Source organism: Phaenicophaeus curvirostris, chromosome 6 (assembly GCF_032191515.1).
Source record: "Phaenicophaeus curvirostris isolate KB17595 chromosome 6, BPBGC_Pcur_1.0, whole genome shotgun sequence".
Taxonomy (NCBI): Eukaryota; Metazoa; Chordata; class Aves; order Cuculiformes; family Cuculidae; genus Phaenicophaeus; species Phaenicophaeus curvirostris.
Window position 1 is genome coordinate 14,799,803 of NC_091397.1, and position 26,409 is coordinate 14,826,211.

The following is a 26,409-nucleotide window of genomic DNA, read 5'->3' on the forward strand; positions in this document are numbered from 1 at the left end:
TGGCTTCAAGTGTGGTCTGACTTAATGAGTAGGAAAAAACAGTGTATATTTCTGGCTGGATTAGGGGGCTTCACACTGTTGTGGTGTGACTGCTTATTGTTGAACCTTCAATGCAGAAGACAGTTTACCTTACAGATGGGTTTTTTTGGTTTTTTTTTTGAAAGAAAAATAGGTTATAGATGTAAGCCACCACATAAATGCTAAGTATGATGACAAAATGAAAAAATAATAATAGAATGTTCTATAAGAAAAGCTATGCAAGCATGCCTGTGGGCCTAGGTCTTCATCCCTTTGCTTTTACATCAAGAGACTAAAAATGCTTATGCAATATTAAGTCAGGATATACAGCAAATTGGCGTTTGGAAGCATTCGGTTTTCTTCATAATTGTTTTCCATTCACTTAGGTGATTATTAGTAATTTCAGGGAATTAGAGATGATCCTTTTAGAAGTTTCTGGTGAACTCTTTAGAATTGTCAAACAACGACAGACCTGCCACTTAAGCAGCAATTTTCCCTCTTGCTCTCCTCACACTAATGCTAGATTGCCGTTACAAAGAGCTAGACAAGCAAGCCACCGTGCAGTAAATCAGTAGGAAATTTCTTTTCAGCCTCCTGCTGCCAAGTGAATTTTGATCCAAGAATTTTTGTTTGTTCTGTTCATGCAAAGGCTTTTATCCTCCAGTTTGGGTCTTGCTACCAAGATGCACCACATGTAATGTAGAAATAGTGTAGTTTGGCAAAATGTATCTGAACAATTTCTTACAGTAAGTTTCAGATTTTGAATTAGGCGCTTAAAAAAAACCCCAGAGATGGGTCCATGCTAGAAGCGTGTTGACCGCTTGATGCACACTGCAGAGAATTTGATGATCAGTGAAAGACTATGGATGTTCTCCTTACAGTCATTTGTATGTCTTCCTGATGTTTATTCTGTGAATGTCCAGGTGCCACATGCAAACCTCATAAGGATGCATGGATTGAAAAATGAGTATGCTAGGGAGGTCTTAAAACCAGAAAGCTTTCTAAATTCTAATATGAGATGAAAATGATGATGCAAAGACTTGTTCCCTAAAATCCATTTCTTTCTGGTGGGTTAAAGAAATAACTCATCAGTACAGGAGATGGCTCTCCTTTCCTGTGCCTTTCTTTTAGTGGTTATGCAAGATAACTTTATTGCTTTTGAGAAATAGAAAATACCCGAATTGCATTTCACAGAGACTTTGTGAAGGACTTGAGTTATAAAAATGTTATTACAGTGGTTTTTATTTTTGGCCGTAACCAGCAGCGTGTTACAGATTTGCAGTTACAACCTGGATATGGGAAAGCAGCAGATGCTGAGGATTGGTCACCATAGTGCTCTTAGAGTCATCTTTTACATTCCGACTGTGGCATCAAAGTGCAGCTTGGATGCTTTCGTCCAGAAGGGGTAGCCCCTCTTTTGCATCTTCATGTTGACAAGTGGATGGGTAGTGACCCTTCCACATTCCCGATGAACTCCTGGATATATTTTCTCATTGACTGAGGTTGTTATCCTTGACACTGCACAGGGTGTGTCTGCGTCTGAAGCACTCAGGGACATGAGTATTTTGTCCATCAGCCCCACGTATGGGCAGTCCTGGCCATGGCCTCATGTGGAATAGATGAACTGCTGCAGATTGTTTCCCCAGTATCTCTTCTGTCTGTTCTTGGTAGAGGTTTTGCCATCTTGTTATCTTTCTGCAGGCAGGCTTTGGAGAGAGTGAGATCTGTGTAATAGTAACACAAGGCACTGAACTGGGTTCAGGGCCAGAAGAAGGCATTTAGTTGCCAGATCAGTTGTAACAGCGTTTTTGTTCTGCTCTGTGGAAAATGCAGTGTATTTGAGGGGTTTTGCAGACTACTTTTCTCAAGCTGACTACTTACAGGGCATTTCATGTATGTCTTTTCCTGGAATATTGATTTTCCTTTGAGTCTGTTGGGATTCCTCATGTTCAAGCAACAGCTTCCAATTATTCATGCTAATGGAAGAGGACCAAGTAATATACGCTAGCTCCTTTTCTCATTTCAGTGTATCGATACATTTAGGACTGAAGAACAATAAATACCTAACCATCTCCTTTGAAAAATGAAACAGAATGAAAACTCCTTAATAGTACAAAATGAAAAAATAATAATCGTAATTTTAAAAATATTAAAAAAGTTTAAAATAACATTTGTCTGCCTCATGTTCCCTTTCTGCATGCAGATATTTGAAATTGTAGCACATTCTAGGATGAGACAAGGAGGGATGCTTGTGGTGTGGAAACAGCTTGGAAAAGTTAGCTGCTGGGAACCTTACAAGTTCTGGCATGAAGTATATACCATAGAATTTCAGTAAATATCTTCTGTTAGTTCTGGCTGAAGCTGTTTCTCCTCTAAGAGAGATGCTCTTAATCTCTAGGCTAGAACCAATCACAAATGATAATGAAAATTGGCAACTGCAAGCATGAAAAGTCATTGATCCAAAAATTTATAAACTGTCTTTCATATAGTAAGATTTCTTCTTGAACTTCAGCTGAGGCTCTTTCTATTTGCTTATTCTTGGTTTTGAACTTTTAGGAATAGTTTTTGACTCTCTTCAGCCTTGGCAATGTGAAATAAAAAAACCCCAGGAGCGAGGGGTATGTAATTAAGCATGCAGCGTAACTGTGTGTTTCCAGGGTTGTAAAAAGGAGGAGAGGGCGAAAAAAAAAAAGCAAGGGGAGGGAGAAGAAGTTGGGGGGGGAAGAGGTATATTGCCAAAGTTTCTCCAAGGTATGGAAATTTTTCTACATTTCCAGAAGGGAACAATTCAGGCTCCCTGTTGACTTTGTGAAGTACAGGTAAGGTTAGACAGGAATGCTCAACTTCGCACATGGTTCAAGCAGCAGCGAGTCTCCTACTGCTCATTAGGCATGACTTTAAAAAAGAAGGGAATATAGTTTATTATTATAATCTGTTTCTAGTAAAGAAAAGAATTAAAGATATTTGTTGGTCTGTCACCCCTTGGAGAGCAACAGATGTTCTGTTTTATTGTCCCTTTGTGGACATTATCCAAACAATTTAACAACTTCCAACGTAGCCTAAATTGTCTTACTCCCTGTTTGACTACTGGAAACACTGGCATTTTCTGCAGAAGCTGATCTTTAACCTTGAGAGTTAATGAGAAGGTTTCAGCATGTTGTGCTGATAGCTGGAGCTTCTTATTTCCTGGTCATGTAAGAAAGAGAAAGCTTGTTTGGTTGTTAGGTTCGTGTAGTCCCCAGACTTTGCAGCTTCCCAGACTGTTCTCCGACCTACCCCTGGTGAAAGGTCAGGCACAGCATCACGTCTTTTGGCAGAGAGCCACACTATCTGCCCTCCCTTGTCATGGGCATGGCAGCTCCACTGTCGTGCATCCCCTGTGGATGAGGAGGGTTGGTGGCATTTCATCTCATTACTTAAACACGCAAATACTTGATTTTTCTTCAGGGATTCTGCTTCATACTTGTAGCTGAATGACAGAAAGTAATATTTTTGAGATCTTTATGCTCTGTGCTTTGCCTTTAAGCTGTATTAGTCCCTGCGTGCAAAAGAAGCTCCTGCTAAAAATGGTCTGTCTGAGCAGATGGGATGGCATGACATGGCCTTTTCCTAGTTCTACTTGAGATCTTTTACTCCTCTTGGTCATCAGCAACATTTATGAGCTCAGCAAAATGCTAATTTCCAGAGATTTGGTAACACTTTAAATAAGAGGGTGTCTCATGAATTTACCAATGTGTTTCTGATAATCAAAGTAACTGTTTCTGTCATGGAAACAAGAATAAGTGCCATTAAAATAGAAGAAGCTGTTGGTAATTTTTAATAGTTCTTCAGTACTATGTTCACTCTATTTTGTTGTAGATGTTGTAATTTTTGGTTTTTTTGTGTCAGAAACTCAGTAGCGTGCATAGAGCCTATTCCTTCCTACATGTTCTTTTTACTTCAAATTTTGTGCATATAGCTGTGACCATTTATAGCATGGATAGTTTCTGACAAAACCCTCCAACATTTAAATGATTGTAGTCAAATTTTATTGGTTGTCGTAACTATAAGGCTATAGTTAAAAATCTATCTAAGTAATTTCTTCAGTAAAGCTATATGGATTTGGGGTCATTCAGGTTCAAGTCCACTTCCAGGTGTTGATATCCCAAAGTTGTTGCCTTCTCCAGCCTAACACTGGCCTGTGGGCTGCATGTAAGTGGTCATTTTTATATCTCAGAAAAAAACCCAGCTGGGTTTTTAATGATTCCTCTACTTTTCTGTAGTGGAGTGTGGCTGGAGCTGGCCATGCTTGCCCCGGTCTGCAGCTGGGAGAGGCTGGGTTGCCAGTGCCTGCTCAATGGAGAGGACGTTCTCCACAGAAACATGGAGACAAGCCAGATTATCAACCAAACACTTTCAAATATGGAGCATTCATCTAATGACTGGCAAAGAAATACCTCTTCTCTCACTGTTTCGAATATAAATGAGGTAAACAACCATCATACGTAACTTGTTTGTTCACGTAGTTAAGAAATGTGTAGCATCCCTGCTGCCACCTGTTACCATACCCTGTTTACATGCTGGACTATACAGTGATGGTCCCATTGTGATATCTTCACTAATCCAGAAGTTTGATTGATTTTTCCCTCCTTTTAAACCCCAATAGAAATGTCATAGGTTTTAATTTCCTTGCTGTTTGCCCAGAGAATGGCTGGTGGATAGGGTTTCCTTCACTGGGCAAGAGCCAAATGCCAGTGGGCAGGATGGAGGGTCCGCAGCCCTCTGTGCAGTGCAGGCCGTTTGTTACCTTTTTAAAAAGTCAATTAGTGCTGTAATTTGTGAGCCAATGGATGAGGCATTAGGTTCTAACGGAGGGTAGGAGAGGAGAGAGATTCCCATACCAACTTTGGAAAGACTTGTGTAGCAACAAATCTCTTGCTAATAACAGATACCTGCTGAATTGCAATTAAGCATATTTAACTCTTTGGCATCAGCGTATGATCCACATAGGAATTCCCACCTCACATATGAGGTGATGTAGTGATTTACAAGGCTGTGTCGGTAACAGATGTGAGAGAAAGTTTATTCTAGGATAAGTCAGAAATGAATGTAGGCTGACAAGCAGTTCGGAACCCATAATATCTGCTACTGCAGAGTAATGGCATTCTACCCACCCCTTTTCCTTCTTATACAAAGGCACAGTGATGGCCTGGGGACAAGAGTGATGTTACAACATTAGCAACCACAGCTGGTTTTCTCTGGCTGAAACTCACTGGGAAGGAACCCTACTGTCAATTAGACACATTATATCATTTCTTCTTTTTCCCAACTGAGCTCTTCAAGTTACAATTTAAAGCCTGTTGTTGCATCTGTGTTTTTTCCTCACTGTCCATGAAGAAGTTACGGACTTCTTTCCTTAAGTGAGCCTTTCTGAGCCTCCCCACAGCATTTAGACCATAAAAAAAATGCAGGTTTTTCACATCACTGCATTATGTTCACTAACAGGAGCCATTTTACTCTTCAGTTTTAGGGGATTTTTCAAAGTTCTGATAAGAAAAATGTGTGCCAACTTCCTTGCTGTGTCTCAGAGTGGTGAGGTGTTATCAACTCAAAGCAGCAAAGAACTTGCTCCTGTCACTGCAGACCCCTGCCTGCACTGCAAAGTGACTTGTCAATGAAGATGCAAAATACAGTGTCTTCATTATAGTGTAACTAAATATCAATCAGAGCCTTATTAGCAAGGCATGATCTTTGATGTTGGCAGAAAAACTTCAGTAGCAGCAAAGTTGATGATGCATCTGCTGTCACGCAACTGTTTGAAGAAATGAGGAACAAATTTTGCAAAAATTATTCGCATCTGAGTGGCCAGAAGTGCATTTGTCCAACATTTGTAGCAGTAGTGTGAAAACAGGTTTTAAGGAAATCCACCAGGTTTTAAGGAAATCCATGAAGAATATACCCAATAACCTGAGACTGCAGCTCACTAAAACATACTGAAACATAATTTTTTGACAAAGACGAGTAGAACATTTGTAAGATCTGACATTTTTGTCTTTTCTTCTGGCATGTAAAGATATTTGCATTTTAGAAAAAAGCCTAGAGAAAGGAGACAGAGAGGGTGTAGGTAATTAAATTTTAATTTTGATTTTAAAGATCTTTCTCTAATTAGCTTTAAAAGTCAGTGTCTAAGTAAATTGAGTTTCAAGGTGCAATCATCTTTTTCCTCCTGGATCTCAGAAATCAAAAGTAAGAAGAAAGCACATTAGGAGAAAGAGAAGGAAGATTGTTATTTTAAAGGCCTTTCAAGGTAAGGATTTAACATTACCTCATTATTAAAATATAACTGTGGCAGGTTGATGTTTTCTTATTTCTGAATTTCAAAGTCATTGAGCAGTCATGGTTGAGAAAATGGAAAACTTAGATTCTATTAAAAGAAATTGAAAATGATACTAAGAAGGCAAGGACTTTTCTTCTTTCTTTTCCTTTGTAATAAAACTTTTTTTGATGGCTTGGTTACGTTCCTTTTACTACTGTCTGTTCTTCCAGAGATGATGCTACTTTTCTGTGAATTCTTTTTGATCATAGATATGCTGATATAGTGTCTTCTGTTTTTGTAAAGGCATGCTAGCATACAGTGGGTTTTTGTGTGTATGCTTACATAGCCCAGTGTATTTTCTCTGTATTTATGTGCTGGCTAGGGACATAGGCATGCCTATCAGATTCTGTAGGCTGAGTGGAAGAGTCCCACAACCTGCCTCATTCATCTGCCAGCACTTTTTACTGCCATGGTGTAGCCTCTGTCCTGCTCCTGATGTGGCTGCCTGACAGATCTCCAACTGCACAGGGCAGTGGTATGAGGAAAACAGAATAGTAGCGATTTGTCATGATTTTAATGTGACATTTTAAAGCTAAGAAATAACAAAGTGGAGAACAATATTTGATAACATTGAAAATATGTCTGTGAGGAAGTACATAAGCTGTTGTTTGAAGATGAATAGCTAGAAGAATAACTGAAAACAGTTGGGTTTGTATATGAAGCAGTTATAAGTATCTGGGATTGTGTGAAGTTATCAATTATTTTTTTTTCTCTTTGTAAGAGGAATGGCAGTCTTGATATTTAACCAAGTTCTGAATGTAGAGAAATTCACTTTAGAAGCTGACATTTTTAAGCATAAACATATTTTCAAGTAGAGAAATGCTAAGTATCTATACTGCGTCATCTTGAATTTTCTTGGGTTTCTGAAAGGAAGAGCTGTGAACACTAGATGCCTGGCACACGTAGGTGAATGATGCAAATGTTAAAGCATTTGATGGAAGTAGAAGGGTCTTAGAAATTCCAAGTTACTAAGCACACAAACACTTCAGTATGGTTTGAAATAGTGTACCCAACAGGACTAGAGAAGTGATCCCCCCCCCGTACTCACTGCTGGTGAAGTTGCACCTTGAATGCTGTGTTCAGTTTTGGGCCTGTCATTAAAAGAAAGACATTGAGGGGCTGGAGCATTTCCAGAGAAGGGCAATGAAGCTGGTGAAGAAGCTGAAACATAAGTCTTATGAGGAGCCAAGGGAATTTGAGCTGTTTAGTCTAGAGCAAAGGATGCTGGGGGAGAGTACGTGAAAGGAGGTTGTAGAGAGGTGGGTGTTGGTCTCTTCTCCCAAGAAACAAGTGCCAGTATGAGCAGAAATGACCTCAGGTTGCGCCAGGGGAGGTTGAAATTGGATGTTAGGAAAAATTACTTCACCAAGAGGGTTGTCAAGCATTAGAACAGGCTGTGCAGGGAAGTGGTTGGGTCACCATCCCTGGAAGCATTTAAAAGATGTGTAGATGTGGTGCTTGGTGACATGGTTTAGTAGTGGACTTAGAGGTCTTTTCCAACCTGAACAATTCTTTGATTATGGCAAAATCAGCACAGGAATCTTAAAAGTTGGAGGCAATAGGCTAGAGATTGTTGCCCCGTAGGGTGTCATGAGAGTTCCTGTTAGTTTTGGTTTTATTTAACGTCTTTAAATCTCAGAAAAGCAGAACTGTAAATAGTATGTTAAATTTCCAGATGCTGATAAACTAGGGAAGGAGAATAAGGGAAGTGCAGGAAACATGAATAGCCCGATAGAGATGTAGTACACATACTGGAAATGCACAATTTTATTTAGCCTGAATAAATAGAAGCTAATGTATAAGAACATTGGTCTAAACTGAACATACATTTTAATTAACAGGACAAAGGTGCTGAAGTGAAGCTATAGGAAAAGTTTTAGGATTTCTGTGGATGTTCTGAATTGATACCATGCCAATATATGTGGTTATTGTTTACAATGCATTAGTGTAAAAGTTAAAAAAGAGACAGGGAGAAGACTTGTAAGACAGTGCTGAGGGTATTTCATAAGAGAAATGCACTGTTCTGGGTGTCTTCTGAACAGGTGAAGATCACAGTAATATTTACAAAAATGAACAGCAGTAGAGAATTAACAGAGGCAGAGGTGAAGTTATGTGCGTGCTGGTAGCACCGTTTAGGGAAGAAATGCTGTAATTGCCTGTGACATGTAAAAAGAAAAGATAATTTTATAAGTGAAGGGAAGATAACAAGTAATAAGTGGATAAACTTGGGGAAAATAATACAAATTTTGGAAAAAAAACTCTGAATATTTTGGCCAGGTAAAGAATATTCGCTTTGGGAAATGCTGCAGATTCTTTTATTAAATAACCCTTACTTAAACATAAAATGAATTCTAGAGGAGAGAAAAATACTGCTCTAGGCCATTGAAGAGAGTGATGTTGGTGTACATATACCTTCTTTTTTTGCTGCATGTGCAAACATATCTTTCTGAAAAGATCTGCTACTGATGGGAGCTTCGCAGTGCTACTTGTTTCACATCTCTCCAGCATGCCTGAATTTGCTTCTGCAGGACTAGATGATGTGGTGGGCTGGGCAGTAATGCTTCACCTCTTGGAAGTATTCGTATTTTTAATATTTTTTCTTTTCTAATTCAAGATGCCTATGTGCAGTGTGCATTGTTTTGTAGAGAAGTGCTGGCTGATGTTAGTCGCTGTTAGGGTTTAATGCAGTTTGTAGGTAAGTTCTCAATCAGCCGTTCTTTGTCTCCAACTGTTTTTCTTCTGTATGAAGAGAAGAAGCTTTGAAAACCTATGTCCAGTTTACAACAGCCTCAGCAGTCTTTGGAAGTTAATGTCATCTGGTGTCTAGAGGTTTGCAAGAATGAGAGTTGAACTGATTTGGGGCATTTGAGCTTTTGAAGGTCGTAAGGGATGTTTGACTCTTGCTGTGTCCAGCTCAGTGGAACAAGGAGCTGAAGTGAACCTACTGGAACTGGAACCAGAGCTGGGGGAGCTGTGCTGGAGTCTGACACTCAAGGCTAATCTAAATTTTTTAAAAGAGATATTTCAGTGAAATATAGACAAAGTCTAACTTCTAGTTTCAAGTACTTCAAGCTGAAAGAAGTGGTCTGGCTTTCCTGAGCCCCACAATGACCCTGATTCATCCTTTCTCTTGGACTCGGCAAGAACTTGACCAGCATGTTAACCTGTGGGCAACACAGGCAGTAAAACTGTTGAATCTCTCTCATCCCCAGGCCAATTTCTTGATGCTGAGGTAGGATCTGTGTGTCTTGTGAATACAACACGCCCTGGTATACATACATATATAGGAATGGTTGGACTCGATGATTCTGTGGGTCTTCTCCTACTTAGTGATTCTGTGATATCTGTGGGCTCACTTTTAGTAGCTCTGTCCAACTTGAGCAGCTTCCTTGTTGAAAGTTACTCTTTCCCACAGGAGTTTTTTTGGTTTTACAGAATTGTTTCCTACAGGACTCTAGAATATGGAGAAGAAAAAAAAGTCCTGTTCAGATCTATTTATGAGTCATGGGCGTGATGGTATGTGAGGCGGCCAGAAATGACCATGAGTTCACTTTTCGTTTCTCTGCCTTAAGTTCACTGCACACCAAATTGTGCAAGCTGACAGTGGTACTGAGGAGCTGAAATGTCAGTTGATATCTTCACAGAGTAAAATTGTCTTGGCTGTGCTCTATAAATATATGTATGCATTTTTCTCATCGTGCCCTCCAAGCTGACATCTGAGAGGAAATTGGTATGGGAAAGTATATATTAGCTCTGCTTGGAGAGACCACCATCCTTTGCAGTGAATGCCTGCATGCAGGGTGACGTATGCAGCTTTATGGATGAAATTTGCCAGATCCTCAAATGCTTTTGCTTGTGAGCATATTTGAAAATCGGAGAAGGTGGTGACCCTTTTAAAATAAAAATGGAATTGCTGGCAGGAAGGAAAGGTACAACTCTGTGTTCTTAACATTTAAAGATGGTTATAAAATGTGTGTTGGCTGCTTTTATAATTCATAGTGAAACTGCTGTTGCTTTTAATAAAATGAGACTTCCAGTCAGAATTTCATGATTACAAATGTGAGCATTTTGTTATCCAGCTTGGATTTATCCTACAGATAGCCATTTTCTCGTGGCTATATACATAACTTAATGGGATTCTCTGTCACACATAATTCGTTCTGAAGTTAGTGTTAGACCCGTTGCGGAATACTTCAATCCTTGCACGTGGCTCAAGAACTGAGTTAGTGGTAACTTTCATGATTTTTAATTTAATTTTCCTTAATTCTTAAACTTCCTCTAATTCCTTATTAGATTTACCGTTTCAAGTGCTTATTTAAAAGGCACCTTAGCTGCAGAAGCAAATCAATATTTACAGTGCATTAGTGCCACGGAGAATTTGAAGCCTTGTGATTAGAGTTCATTGCTGTTTTTATCCACTCTTCAAAGAAACCACAAACTTCAAACGATATCAGCCATCATCCTGGAATCAGTGACATTGCATCAGTCCCATGCGTACTTCATCTTGTGGTTTAATTATTAAATTCCTTTCCTTTGATTTTCCTTTTAATATTTCAAAGTATATCCACTTCATATCTATAAATTCAAGTAAGTCAGAAGATTGTAGCCAACAATACATTGGTAGAAAAATCTATTCAATGCATCCTTGTTTTGTTGTTGCTTTAATGGACAACATCAAAACCAAGTTAGAATGATCTCTCAGAATAGAATTGGAGAAAGAAATGCAGGAGATTTACAACTTGTCGTTAGTAGAGTGTGAATAAGATTTAATTATTGGATTAATACCTGGAGTGGTATTGACCATTGCCAAGCACCATATACTAAAGCGAGCTCCATATGCTTGTCCCTTTCCAGCAGCGGAGAGGAAAAAAAACTTACTATATGTTTAAATTTGTAGTTCAACTGGGAAGTACATTGATTAAATGCATTCAAATTCTTGTCTTTTATAATTGTCTTTATGAAGTTTGGTTAGTAGTACAAACCACTTTTCCTTGTGTATGGATCCATTTTTAGAGAAAGACTAGAATTTCATGGAGTGACTAAAATGGATCACATTGTATCTTTGTATTGACAGAATGCCTTTTTTTTTTAATATTTTGAAAAGTGTTTAATAGTGAGCCTTGCTGAAATGAAACTAATCATAATAAAAGTGACTCATCAACAAAGAGATTCTGTAGAGAAACTTCTTATGTTCATGCAGAGCACCCCCCATAAGAGGACAGGCTGAGAGAGTTGGGTTAGTTCAGCCTAGGGAAAGCTCCGGGGGATCTCACAGCAGCCTTACCAGTATTTAAAGGGGGCCTACAGGGAAGGTGGGGAGGGGCCCTTTATCAGGGAGTGCAGGGATAGGACATGGGGTAATGATTTTAGGCTGAAAGAAGGGAGACTTAGGTTAGATATTAGGAAGAAGTTTTATACTATGAGGGTAGTGAGGCACTGGCACAGGTTGCCCAGTGAAGTCATGGATGTCCCATCCCTGGAGATGTTCAAGGTCAGGCTGGATGAGGCTTCGAGCAACCTGATCCAGTGCAAGGTGTCCCTGCCTATGGCAGGGGGGTTGGAACGAGATGGTGTTTAAGGTCCCTCCCAATCCAACCCATTCTATAATTCTAAAGTTTTCTATAGAGCATATTAATATTTTGGAATTGTGTGGCATAATTAGCTGTGCGTTGTGAAGCATCTGTGCTACTTAACATAGTGCAAACTGTGAGGTTTTCACTACAGAGCAAAAGGCAAGGCAGTGATAATCACTTGCTCGCCTCCAGAAGTGCTGACTTGAGTTGCAGTTTCTTCCTTTCTTTCTTTGTTGGCAATTCAACCTCTCTTCTTACAAAAGCTCACCCAACTGGACTTTAGTTTTGTCAAGTAATTTGGAGAAAGGGTGTAGGCATACAAGAACATTTTGTTAACACCGTGCTTATATATAGCTGTAGGAGCATAAGGAGCGAGTGAACTCATGTATGAAAATTGTAATTCTCTATTGTAGGATGGGTAGCTAAAGCAAACAGGATAGTATGCATGGGCTGCTGCTTGCAACAAATATATTGGTGTTTTTCTTAAGTGGCAGTACATACTACAGAGCCAATTTCTTGCCCAGGCTAATCTGATAACTGAGAGTGTGTGTTCAGGGCTAAGCCAGCAGCACAGGCACTGCTGCTGTTTATGGGTCACTTCATTTTGTATTGTGGGCCTGCAGCTGTAAACCCTGTGTTACGGAGATCTCTTCAGATTTGAGAGTTTACTTTATTACATTTACCATCTAGGGGGAAATGAGAGGCTTTACCTTCAGCTGCTTCATGAAACTTGAAGTAGTTGAAGGCAAGGCAATCAAAGACAAACTCTCTGTTATTAGTTTATGAGTATGTTCTCTGTAATAAAAATCAAAGCAGACTTAGCTCGGACTTAAATATTTTCTGTCTAATTAAAGTGTTCATTTATGAAATACTCATAGATTCATAGAATGGTTTGGGTTGGAAGGAACCTCAAAGATCAACTAGTTCCAACCTCCTGCCATCAGTGGGGAACCCTTCCACTGGATCAGGTTGCTCAAAGCCCCATCTGACCTGGCTTTGAATATCTCCAGGGACAGGACATCCATGACTTCTCTGGGCAGCCTGTGCCAGCGCCTCACCACCCTTACAGTAAAAAATGTCTTCCTCTTTCAGCTTAAAACCTTTTCCCGTCATCCTATCCCTGCACTCCCTCATAAAGAGTTCCTCTTCAGCTTTTTTGAAGGCCCCCTTTGAGTACTGGAAGGCTGCTTTAAGGTATCCCTGGTGACTTCTCTTCTCTAGGCTGACCAAGCCCAACTCTCTCAGCCTGTCCTCATATGGGAGGCACTCCATGTCTCTGATCATCTTAATGGCCTTCCTCTGGACTAGCTCCAAAAGGTCCATGTCCTTTTAATTTTTTTCTGTTCTTTTAATTATGTCTAGTTCTACTATACGCATATATAAAAATATGTGAAAATGTACGTATCTGTAAAAGAAAATGGTTTATTTGTTAGAAATTAACTGTTGTGGATATTTTTGTGATGCCAATAATAATAATAGAAAAAAGAATTTTCAAAGGAAAGAGAAATCGTACAACTGCTACGGGGAAAAAAAACCCATAAATTAATTCTCTGTTATTCTTGTATAACAGGGTGGACACGAAGTAGAACAACTGTTCAGTGTTTCGTGCTCTAACACTTGTACATACCTCAGCAGCATGGATCATAACTATTACTAGAAGCCAATCAGACAAAATAATACAACAACAAAAAAGAACCAAACAAAAAAATGCAAACCAAAAAACCTCACATACTTTCTCTGTGTGGCGTGACTTACTGTATTTCTCACTGTCTTTATTATGGCATGGAAAATGAGAGTCTGTATTTTCATACTGTTGTACATAGTGTTGCAATAAAGTTATTATAGAACTTAGCAGCAGCCACTTATAACTCCTGTCATTGTGTTATCATGCTTGTGTTCTGAGATGGGCATCTTCAGCTTCCTTGGGGACTGTTTCATGAAAGCATTAAAAAATAGCCTGGTTTTCATTCTCAGGTGTTGCCCGGTGTGCCTTTCCCAGTGACTCTGCTGTTTGTGTGTCATAACTTTCACCTTTTCCTTATCCACTTCGTGTTCAAGGTTCCCAGTGCAGCAGTAAAGAGAAATACAACTGATAAATCACGTCCCCACGGTTCCGATGCTGAGCAGGAGAGTGCTAAGAGGTCACAAATACAGGCTATGAAACTTCTGTTTGTGCAAGGAGACAATGGATGTGTGGATATTTGTTGTAGGATAATAAATGAAATTGCAAAAAATTAAGTTGTATTTCAAGAGAAAGTAACTTTAATGTGCCATCAAAGTTTCCAGAATGGATTTGACCTCTACATATATTAAAAAAATCTCTCTCTTTCCAATCAGTCTACCTGCCTGATGCATCGTTTATTAGTAATGAAATACTTTTCTCTTGTCAGTCATGCCAGCTGGAAGGCTAAAGGGAACCAGGGTAAATCAGCACAGATCTTGTTTCAGCTGTCAGGAGGAGGCAAAGGAAGAATGCATAATAGAAAACAATCACTTGTGTAAGTTTTGAGAAGGGAATGGAGAGTGTAGTTTAGAAAGTGAGAAGGCTGCCTTTTGCTGCAAAGAAGCTGTTGTGCTGGCAGTGTCCATGCTGCAGTCAAGGCAGCGAGGTAGGGGACACGTTGTCCCAGTCCAACCGTTAATTGTTACCAGACGGTTGATTTAGGCCTTTGACTGCTTGCTCTTTAAAATATCTGTAAGTCACCTTAGCCTCTTCATTATTCAAGCTTATGCTGTTTTTTTAATTTTGCACAACGACCAACAGGTAGTGGCAATGCTGTGTTTGTGCTTGGAAAGCCCAGGAGCTGTGCTAGGTAGAAAGAGCTTGGTTTGGTCTTTGTTTTCTCCTTGTGTGGCCAAGCAGCAAGGCTGTGGTTTTGAGGAAACAGACCTTGTCCTTGAGGAACTGTTCTGAGGTCAATAACTCCTTACTCTGTGAAACCACATTTGGTCAAAACCACCCATCCAGAGCTTGAAAAAATACTTTTCATATGCGAAAAACATTATAAATCTAGGCAGTGTTTATTTACTGTCTTGTTTTATTCTTCAGATATGCCTCTTCATGTCCGACGTAGTAGTGACCCTGCACTGATTGGCCTCTCAACCTCTGTAAGCGACACAAATTTTTCTTCAGAAGAGCCTTCAAGGAAAAACCCTACAAGGTGGTCCACAACAGCAGGCTTTCTCAAGCAGAACACTCCTGGCATACCCAGTGCTCATGAAAGAAAGGTATCTTTCTTTCCTTCTCTTCATCCAGTAGATGGCAAATGTGCATGAATCTTGGAATTGTTTTGTCCTTCTCTCACCTGCTCCTGGTTTAAACTTGTGTTTTATGGCCTTGTCAACTAAGCCTCATCAACAACATAGGATTGTTTGAGTCACACATGTCCTGCCTTCTGGAGAGTCTTGGTGATGCCCACAAGCAGGGTTCCTAAAAAAACTTGATTTTGCCATTAACTGTATTGAAGTTCTGATTACTCATTACTCTGCAAAGCAGGGCTTAAATGCTGTCACGCATTTTCTTTGAATGCAAATAGGTCATTTCTATAATGATTTTTACTGATCTCCATAGAAATCCCAAGGTGAATGAATAATCTGCATGCTGACAGCTGGTCTGGTCTGTCTTTCTGAAACAGCATTGCTAGTTTTTACTTTTTAAGGCACTAGTCAAGTAATACAAAACACAAATTGCTAATGCTGTCTCTCCCTGATAACATTCTTAAAACTAAAACAGTGAAATGCAGAGTGTGTTTTTTTCTCCATTTATTCAATGTAATTTCAGTATCTCTCCATGAACTGCATTATTAGCTAGGGAAGCCAGCAGGAAGCTCTCTTCTTAGAACATTATTGAAAAAAATTTGGAAGAAATATTCCCTTTTGTACAGCCCCCAACATTCCCTGTAATTGTGATGGTGACTTGCAAACAAATTCAAAAGGAAAAACGTATGCATGTTTTTCAATAGAAATCCGTAACTTTTAAAGAAGACTGCACTTTCAGTTACCATTCGGACTGCAGAGCACAAAATCCTGTTGGAAAATATGCAGCTTATCATAACTGTTTTTTTTTTAATGATTATTATGAATTCTGCACAGTATAAATGCAGACTAAGACTCTGCAGCCAGGACTCCCACACTGCAAATAAAGAAGTTAATGTTTCAAGCTGTTAATGTACTGAACTATCTTGAGTGGGCTTCTGATTATTTTGAAAATGTGTAAAAGCACAATGCTTATAGGCACTGATGTCCATGTTCTTAGAGAGGTGTCAGTTTAACATGGTTTTGTTAGGTCTCTGCTCGATACGGATTTCAGGTAAGTAACGGTGTATTTTCTGCCACTTGTACTGGTGAGACACAGAAGTCTATGTTGTTTTGAAAAGTATCTATTCTACTATTCTGATTTGGAGAAGAAAAATGATAATCTAATCCATTTAAAGTGTTAACATTTTCAATTATTTTTTCTGAAATCATAATGAGACTGCACTTCTTTATTCCACAAGTATAGATATGGAGGGCCATAATCACAGTTCTTTGAGTGTCTCAAGTTAGCAGAAATTGGGGAGAATTGAACAGCAGCTAATCTTTCACACTAGTTGTCTTCCATCGTTAGTTTTTCAGTGTGTACTTACTCTTGATTTTTATGAAAATATTTCATGTCTACTGAAGCGTGGTGACCAAACTGGAAAGGAATGCCTGTGAGCTCATGTAGTGATGGGAAGCAAGGCACAGGAGAACAATAAATCAAGATTGTGAAGAACTAACATAGGTTAGTTAGTACAATAGATATTAATAATTTCTTTTACTTTTTTTGCACACTTTACATTGGTTCTTTGAATACAGCAGGTCACAGAATGTGCTATTTTTAATAAGTAAGATACAGTAAGCAACTGGAATTAAGTAATAATTGCTTGTGCAACATATGTTCTGAATTCATCCTGAGTTCATTTGTGCTAGACTGTTTTTTTGTGTTTTCAGCATATTGATATTTTGTGCGAATCAAGATTTTGTAGCGAATCCTATTGCTCTTAGGGATAGATATTAAGGATTCTTCTTTCCCAGTATTAGCAACAATTTCATTTGTAGTATTCCAAAAGGAATACGTTTTGAAGACGCGCTCACCAAAGTGCTAATGATGAATTTTTGTGATTGTATTTTGGTTATTTTAACTGGAACAGGTCCTCACTACTTTTCTTATGTTATGTTGTTTTCTTCTGTTACTCAAAAAAACCAAATAAGCTGGCTGTGCTTTGTTTCAGACTGTTTTTTTTTTATTATAGATGACACAGACAATTGAAGCAAAGCAACGAGAACAATCTTAATTTTCTGTTCAGTGCATTGGGCTTGAGCACCCATATAGCTCTTGTGGGCGGCTGGCACTACGTAATGTTTTCACTGCAGTTCTCTCTCTTGACAGCGCAAGAACATATGTTCTTGGGCTAAGAATTGCAGCACAGTTGTAGATTAGCAACTTTGCCCCAGCAGTATCTTGCAGAAACAAGAAAAAGGTTTCTGGGAGAGTTGCCAAAAGCTTCATCCACCTACTGACTCTTAAGAAGTGACATTACTTTCAGCCCGTCACCTCTAAAGAGAAATAATTGACAGGTAGAAACCCTGTCCAATTTTTGGAGGAATTAGCAGAGGGAGCCTGCGTGTATCTGGCAGAAGGGATTTATTTCTCAGGGGCAAGTGAGAGAAGGCTCCTTATTCATGTTTGTTTCATTTTGGGCAAGAAGAATTTGGTATGGCAGGAAAATGGGCAGATGCCCAAGATGAGATGAAATGAAGGGGTGGGAGTGTTGCCATGCACTGAGGGCTGTGAGGAGCCAGGACATATGCCAGTAGTTCTGGGCGAACAGAAAAAGGGAAGAGGGCACTGGGGAAGAGGAAAAATGTGGGATGTTTGAAGGGTCCTCTTGAAGAAAATGTGGTGCTACCTGTAGCTATTAGGGTAGATGAAGCAGGATGTGAGGCTGCCCTGTGTCTGTCAGAAAAGAAGAGAATGACCAGAGAGGGACAGAGTTTGATTTGAAGGGGCCTGAATAGGTCCTGCAAAGATTTGAATGTGTTGAACTTCAGATGTATTTCTGCTACAGTAAGTAGGATGTTATGATATGAAACCCTTGCACCAAAGTGGACGTACTCTCACATCTATTTTTCATATAATGTCATTGTAAATAAACATTTATTGTCAGCAAATCACGATACATTCTGTTTCCTTAGAATTGGAATCTTTATAGTTTCTGGTTTCTGTGTTCACCTGTAAGAGCAACTTGAAACCAGATATTCTATGTCCCAAAGTCTTTATTTGAAGAATTATCATTATTATTGATTATTTACAATTTACTGTAGCGTTGGTAGCTGTACTCAGCTAGTTAATTCCTGACCTCTTGCTTCTGCATCCTTCTTATGAGCGGTCTCAACCAAATAATTAGGTCTTCTCATCAGTGCAAGTATTCACAAAATTGGCTCACGATTATCAGCAGCCTTAGTATATAAATTCACTTCTCTGGATTTTATAAAAAGTGAATATTAAAGTCACTTTCAGGTATTTTTTTGTGTGTGAGACATATCTGTCTTACCTAGTGACTCGTGACTTGACTTATTCCTGTCTCTTGCTACCTTGAGCTGTTCTAATGAAACAAAAAGAAATCTCTTAGTAAAATATCTTTGCAAAGGCCTGCAGTAATACCTGATTTGCAAGCTGGAATTTTGTTTGAATTGTGTTGAACTGTACTGCTGAACAGATTGTATGCAGCTGAAGCATATCATGTGTGCTTTTTTCCACTGCAGTAAAAAGTTTTTTGATATTGTTGCTTTTTGAATAACTTGTTCATTTGAATCACACTTTTAATAATTTAGTTCCAAAGCCTATTGTCTTAACTAGTTGCCTTTTATAGGTGTGAGCCGCATTAATAAAAGTTACATTTCTTTTCCCTCAGATGTTTTTATTGCAGTATTGGAAGTATATAAACGCAACAGCCAGATATGTTGCATCCTATAATGACTGTGAATTAATTATCCCATATATTTGCAGTGTGTTACTCTAAGTTTATGTCTCTATTTGCGGTGAGGAATTGCATGTAATTACAAATTACTTATCTGCTTTGGTCCTGCTTCTCTGAAAGATTCAAAGCTTATCTAGTTAACCTGGCTTGCTTGATGCGAGGATATACCATGGCTAACAGGCTTATGAAAAATTTCCCACTGTGACTTTTCTGAATTTGATTCATTTATTGTTGCATCAGAGATAACAGCATTGGTACAGCAGAAAGAAGTGAAAATCTACAGTAAGAAGGAGACCTCAAGAGAGAGCAGTGAGAGTGAAATTATTGTGCATGAGCTTCTATGCTTCTTTCGCTCCTGGATTCACCCACCTGGAGCAAAGCAAATGGCATGCGACATGCTCCATGGGGTGGATCAGCAACAGCAAACACATAGCTGAGTGCACTTGGCACATAATTTTTTAAATTTAATTTTTCTTCTCTTTTTTTGCCTTTGCTATTTAGTCAGCAACCAATTTTTTTTCTTGTTTGTTTTTAAATAAGTTTGCCTGTATATGTATTTTGAGGTTGAAAATAGCCATGCCTTGTATTCCCCTAGGGCTCAGTGCTGGATCCAGTTCTGTTCAATGTCTTTATCAATGACCTGGATGAAGGGATTGGATGTACCCTTGATAAATTTATGGATGACACTAACCTAGGAGGAAGTGTTGATCTGCTTGAGGGTAGATGGCTCTGCAAAGGGATCTGAACAGTCTGGATTGATGGGCTGAGGCCAACGAGATGAGGTTTAACAAGGCCAAGTTCAGAGTCCTGCACTTGGGAGACAACAACCCTGTGCAGCCCTGCGGGCTTGGGGAAGAGTGGCTCAAAGGCTGCCTGACAGAGAAGGATGTGGGGGTGTTGGTTGACAGCTGATGGAACGTGAGCCAGCGGTGTGACCAGGTGGCCAAGAAGGCCAATGGCATCTTGGCTTGTATCAGAAACAGTGCAGCCAACAGGACCAGGGAAGTGATTCTGTCCCTGTACTTGGCACTGGTGAGGTCGCACCTCGAATCATGTATTCAGTTTTGGGCCCCTTAGTACAAGAAAGACATTGACCTCCTGGAGAAAAGCATGCATGTATTATATGAAAAGCTTCAACAATAATGGTATGTCAGTGTCAAAATCAGGTTTAAAGTGAAATCTAGTTTCATTTAGTTCTGAGTCTTTTTAGACACAGCTTAGTGAAGTCTGCTTTATCACTGTCACCAAGGACACGTTATTTCCATAGATATTAACTGTAATTCAGGGGACTGAAGAGCCCTGTATTAGAACTGTGTGTGTTAGTGTCATTTTATTGCTATGGAGTCTGAATTGCAGGGTGTAAATCAATTAAATTGACTAGGGAAGACTGTGAACTGAAACATTGGGCATCATTTTAGGAACAAGAGACTTAAGTGTTGCTGATGCTTCTTGGGGAGCTTCGTCTCTGGTTTGTACTCCTGCAGAAAAGAGGTAGCATGTACCAGATGAACAGTCTTGGTAAAGCACTGTAATACAACAGAGTCAGCTAAAGAGAAGTAGGGGGTAAATGCAAAAAGCCTGACATCTCTGCCATGATAGGTTTTAAGCTGTCTCATAATGAATGCAGCTTTCTGCTTTCAAAATAATAATGGTTGAACCAGATGTTCTGAAGGATTCAATAGCCATGAATATTTCTTCATCCAGGTTTATTTCTGCATGGCTTTTCTTTTTTTCAATGAGACAGTCATGATTCTTGTTGTTTCAGATGTGATTCATGTAGACTGAGAGGAAGGAAGAATGAGAGCGAGTTATCTCTAGAGGATGAAATAGGGTGTTTTAATGCAGAAAATGTTGTTATAGGAGAGAGGTTAATGGAAATTCAAAACCCAAAAGTTATATGCATCAGTTTTCTTTCTTTGTGATAGTAACGCATTGCTGGCAGCTTGTCACGTGATGCTGAAATAGTTTAGAGGAATAGTACCTGAATAGACTACAATATAAAATAAACATAGTATGTGTTGTTTTTATCCTGAGTAGTGAGCAAAATTCATGACTTTTACAGAATCACAGTACAGCTGAGGTCGGAAGGTACCTCTGGACATCATCTAGTCCAGCCTTTCTGGTCAAAGCAGGGTCAAATAGAGCAGGTTACTCAGGTCTGTGTCCAGTCAGGTTTTAAGTATATGCATCTCCAAGGATGGAGGCTGCATCACCTCTCTGGACATCCTCTTGCACTGCTGGATCACCGTTATACTAAGGAAGTTGTTTCTTATGTTTCAGAAGAATAACTTGTATTTCTTTATGTGCTCATTGCCTTTTGTGCTTTCACTGGGTACCACAAAGAAGACTCTATCCTTCTTTCACAGAGTGCCTAGTGATATTTTAGTGCAATGAAAAATAAAATCTTTATGAAAGAAGTCAAAATTCCTGACCTTCAAAATGTGAAAACAAATACAATATTTATCATTATCATCATCAGACCGGAAATAAGGAACAAAAAGTAATGGCCAGTGTGCATCACTTCATACTGTGCTATTCCATTTGCTGAGTACTGTGTACACAAACAGGGTTCAGCTGTTTGCATCCACTAGTCAGTTATGACCAGATGTGTTAAGGATCAGGGAAAAAAAATCAAGAACAAAACCAACAAATCCAAAATGAAGGTGCGATTTTCTCCATCTCTTTTGTTATTTTACCTCTTTTTGCTCCAAGTCATCCATTTGTAGAAGATAATCTACCAAATTTTCCCTCTGTCCCCCAAAAGAGACAGATTACTAGTGCAAGACCCTAGAGCAGTCTGAGAGCTGGTGAGGCTTTTTCCATTTCTGCTCTGAGGCTGAGCAAGTCTGTTGGATCACGCTCAATGTTTGTTATTCCTCAGTAGCATAGGAAGAATGTGTATTTTTCTGGCAGTGCCGTACTGTCCTGTCTCTCTTTGATGAGTGAACAAAGTTTGGTCCAAAGATCAGAGGGCAAGGTGCTGCATCATGAGCTTGGAATGCCAAGGAGGGTCTGGGTGAGCTGGTCTCTTACTGGTGATGAAGGAGTGGTGGAACTTGCACAGGCTGTTTGTCTTTTCACTTCAGTAAATGGGGTGTACAGCACCTCTCTGTGAGAGGTGGTGAAAGCTATACTGAAAACAGAAATCTCTCAAGTACGTGGTATAGGATAATTCAAATTGTAATGGCTGGCTGGCTTTTCCTCTGCCCCATTCATCCAAATGAATATGTACTTTGCCAATTCCCATGTTTAAATGTTCATCTCTCTTTTTTTTTTTTTATGTTCTTGCAGCTCTCCTTGGGTTTGAGGGTGAAAAACTCTAGGCTTGAAAGAATAATTCAATAAAAGATAGAATAAGTTTCAAAAAAAGAAAGAAAAGAAGTTGGAGTTTCAAGTTTACTGATTTTTTTTTTTTTTTTTAAGTTTAGAAACACACATGTTTTCACTGGCAGTTGTTGGATCTGGGTTTTGACCTGCTTTTAACTATTTAGTTGTAACCACAACTATGCATTTACAGTATCCACTTGTGGTTCAGGAGTTTGTTCAGATTGATATATTTATCTGTCTTGTTTTCATCTTGTCAAGGTTGTGTATTGGTGCAAAGCAAGTTTGGATTTTGGCTGCATGTGTAGATAGCAAGAATGAAGTTTAAAGTACAATCCACGTTCCAGACCGCACTTCCTTACAGAGCCCTGGCATGAGTCTGCGTGGTTCAAATAGTGATCGTTTCAACCCTTTTTTGCTTTATTTGTTGTATTTTTAGGTCATGTTGCAATGAATACTTGGCACACAAGAAAAGAGGGAAAGATAACTAGGCAAAGTAGTCTCAGAATAAAATTCAGACCCAATGTGGAACTAATCCATACAAGGGAGTAATAAGGCTGTGGAAAAGATGGTCAACTTTAATTAGTGAGGAAATCCAGCTCCAGTAAATACAGGATTTCAAACCCGGAATGCCTAGTCGCCTTCTGGGTATGTTTCTGTTATGACTAAATTTGGGGCTGAAACAGATGTCACTTAGCGTGGTTTTGTTTCACAATCTGATAGAAAGGGGATGGTCATTCTACACTACCACCCAGTTTTATTGTCATTTTATGAACGAGCTTTTGACCTCCGATATACAGATGCCCAACTTAAGAGTGCTGCTGGCTGAGCACTCATGGGGAGGATGCCTGTGAGACTGCAAGTTGCTTAAGATAATGGCATTGCTGTAAAATCAGGGAAAAGAGAAACGCACTGCTACAAGCCATCTGTCTGGTACCGATTTGGACCTTTCAGCGCAAAACTGCAGAAGGGGTTCTGGCCAAGGTCTGAAAGGAATTTGAAAGTCAGATGAGGTGATGGATGCTTTACTGGCACTCTTGTGGAGTCCCTTGTAACTACGCAGTGGAGGATGGTGGTGTGAGTAAAGGCTGGCAGAGCAGAGAAGCGGTGGGCTGGCAGCAAGTCATGGCACAGCCACTTGTATGCAGATGGAGCAAGTGCTCCAAGTAGCCTTCATGCTTCTGACCTTAAATCACTACTCTTCTACGTACTTGTCAGTGTAGTGAAGAAAGAGGGAAAAACAGTTAGTCTGAGAGGACAGTACAGTTATCCCCTCACCCTAGTTTTTTGTTTCAGGAATGTGTATGCAAGTTTCTAAGCATAGAAACAGCTGGTTGCGCCTGTCAGGTTTTTATTGTAGTGGTATGGCCACCTGAGAACATCTACTGAGCACTTGAAAGGATAGTAAATACGGCTTATAATATATTCTTCATTTCAAGATCTAAATAGAAGATCCTTGTGAAGTTTCCTATAACCTGTTGTTGCCTGTTTCCCTCAGCTCTGCAAATATATTTGATATTAACATTCTGTTTGTTAAATCCTATCTTTAGAGCATACTTTTGAAATAAATTCTTTACCAGATCTTTTCCTCCCCTGCAATTTAATTTCTTGATTCAAGGAATCAAATGAATGGATGTTGATGTTGAAAATAAACAACTTTATGATTGCTATTTCATGTAAATCCAAATTGACAGAAAACATTGTATAGATTTGGGTACATAATTAAATATCTGGTGAAAATGTCAGGATTGTGCATAATTATATTATTGTACTTAAATGGATAGCCATGTAGATTCCGGTATAGCTGGATATACACAGAAACTCTAAGAGGCCCTTGAAGTGGCACAGGCAAAAAGAGAACATTTTGCTTTAGTGAAAAAGAGTAGAAAGAGAAACCAGTTTCTAAATATATTGTGTACAGGAACCTTCATGACATTTTAAGTTAACTGCTTCATTTATTTTTCTTTAAAATGAAACTATGGAAAGTCATGCCTTTTTGTTAAGAAGCTTATGGAAATAAATTCCAGCTCCTGAATTACAATTATGGAATATCAGCTGCCATATGTTATTTGTGTGGTTTTGCATTAACTTTTGTGAGGTTTTTATTGTGAGATTAGTAAGTAAAAAGTGAATGGAAGAAGCAGCTTCTTTCCTGTCCCTCAGTTTTAGAAATAAGAATATACTCTGCCTGATAATTTCTGGCTTTGCTTGTATACATGCAGAGGTGATGACATTTTTTGATTTTTCCATTGTAAACAAGAGAGATCAACATAATGTTCTGGACAGGCAGCCTCATGTTTTTTTTAGTTTAATTTAGCCTATATTCTTTGACAGTAAATATTTACATATAGCACCACATGCACAGAAAGCTGTCCATTCATCATGGCTCTTAGTTATTGTGCTATTTTAAGGTCAGGCCTTGATTGTCAATCAAAGGATAACATAGAATGTATTAATTGGAACTGGACAACTCTGGAAATCCCTGAACATAAAATGATAGAACTTTAGCAGAACATCAGCTTTTCAATTATCTTTCTCCTTATAGGCATCTAATGAGCCATTGTCAATGCACAATATGTTAATTCCATTCACAGTATTATAGACATTTCTGTATAGAATAGACTATTTCAGTTGGAAGGGACCTACAGTGATCATCTAGTCCCATTGCCAGAGCAATTCAGGTCTAACCAAACGTTAAAGCACGTTGTTAAGGGCATTCTCCAAATGCCTCTTAAACACTGAAAAGTGTCGGGCATTGATCATCTCTCTAGAAAGCCTTTTCCAGTGTTAGGCCAACTTCTTAATAAAGAAATTGTTATGAACGTCTAAACTAAAACTCTCCTGGCACAGCTTTGAACCATTCCCATGCATCCTGTCACTGGATACCAGGGAGAAGAGCTCAGCACCACTCTCTCTGCTTCCCTTCCTCAGGAAGCTGTAAAGAGCAATGAGGTTACCCCATAGCTTCTACTCCAAACTCAGAAAACCTAAAGTCCTTAGCCACTCTTCATAGGACATTCCTTCCAGCCTTTTCACCACCTTTGTTGCCCTCCTCTGGACACACTCAAGGACCTGAACATTCTTCATAAATTGTGGGGCCCAGAACCACATACAATATTTAAGATGAGGCTGCATGAGTACTGAATACAGCAGCATAATCACCTTATTCGACCCCCTGGCTACACTGTGTTTGATGCCCTGATACCCCCAAGGCCAAGGGTTGCCCTTTTGGATGCCAAGACACACTGCTGACTTATATTGAGCCTGCTGTCAACCAGCGCACCCAGATCCCTTTCTACAGGTCTCCTGAGTGCAGAATACAGCAGTTCACCTTACTAAATTTCAACCTATTAATCATAGCCCAATACTCCGATCAGTCTAGATCCCTTTGGAAGGACTCCTGTCCTTCACTACAGTCAACTGTACCTCCCAGTTTGGTATCGTAAGCAAACTTACTAATGGTGCATACAACTATTGCATCTAGATTATTGATAAATTGGAACAGAACTGGCCCTAGAATTGGACTCTGAAGAAAGCTTCTGGTGAGTGGTTGCCAGCCAGATGTAGCCCTATTCACTACTATCCTTTCAGCTCTGCTCTTCAGCCAGTTTTTCACCCAGCACATTATAAACCCGGTCATCCCATAGCTGGATGACTTGTCCAGCAGGGTGCTGTGAGGGACAGTATCAAAAGCTTTACTAAAATCCAGAAAAGCTACATCCACTGCCTTCCCTTCATCCTCTAGGTGGGTAACCTTATCATAGAAGGATATCAAATTAGTTAAATAGGACTTTGATTTTGTGAACCCGTGTCAGCTATGCCTGATGGTTTCATTATTTTTTAAATGTCTTTCATTAGTACCTAAGTATCATCTTCACCGTATTTCCCAGGAACTGAGGGTAGACAAACAGGTTTATAGTTCCCTGGATCTTCCCTCACACCCTTTTTGTAGTTTGGAATAATATTGACTTGTTTCCAGTCGTCGGAGAGACAGACTCCCAAGACCTTTGGTAAATGCTAGAGGGGTCCTGCCATACCATCTACTAGCTCCTCCAGAACACTGGGATGAATTCCGTCAGTCCCTGTGGACTTGCGAGCATTCAGCTGATACAGCTGGTCCGTTACAATTTCGGCATCC

General features: G+C 39.4%; 1 protein-coding gene across 14 annotated transcripts in view; it reads left to right on the forward strand.

The window, feature by feature from the left end:
* The window catches only part of PARD3 (par-3 family cell polarity regulator), a 450,646-nt gene that overhangs the window by 164,227 nt on the left and 260,010 nt on the right, over positions 1-26,409 (forward strand). For all 14 annotated transcript variants that reach the window (XM_069859364.1, XM_069859367.1, XM_069859365.1 and 11 more), the window contains one exon: positions 14,996-15,174. In XM_069859364.1, the coding sequence (XP_069715465.1) occupies positions 14,996-15,174 (179 nt within the window). The remainder of the gene's footprint in view (positions 1-14,995; positions 15,175-26,409) is intronic.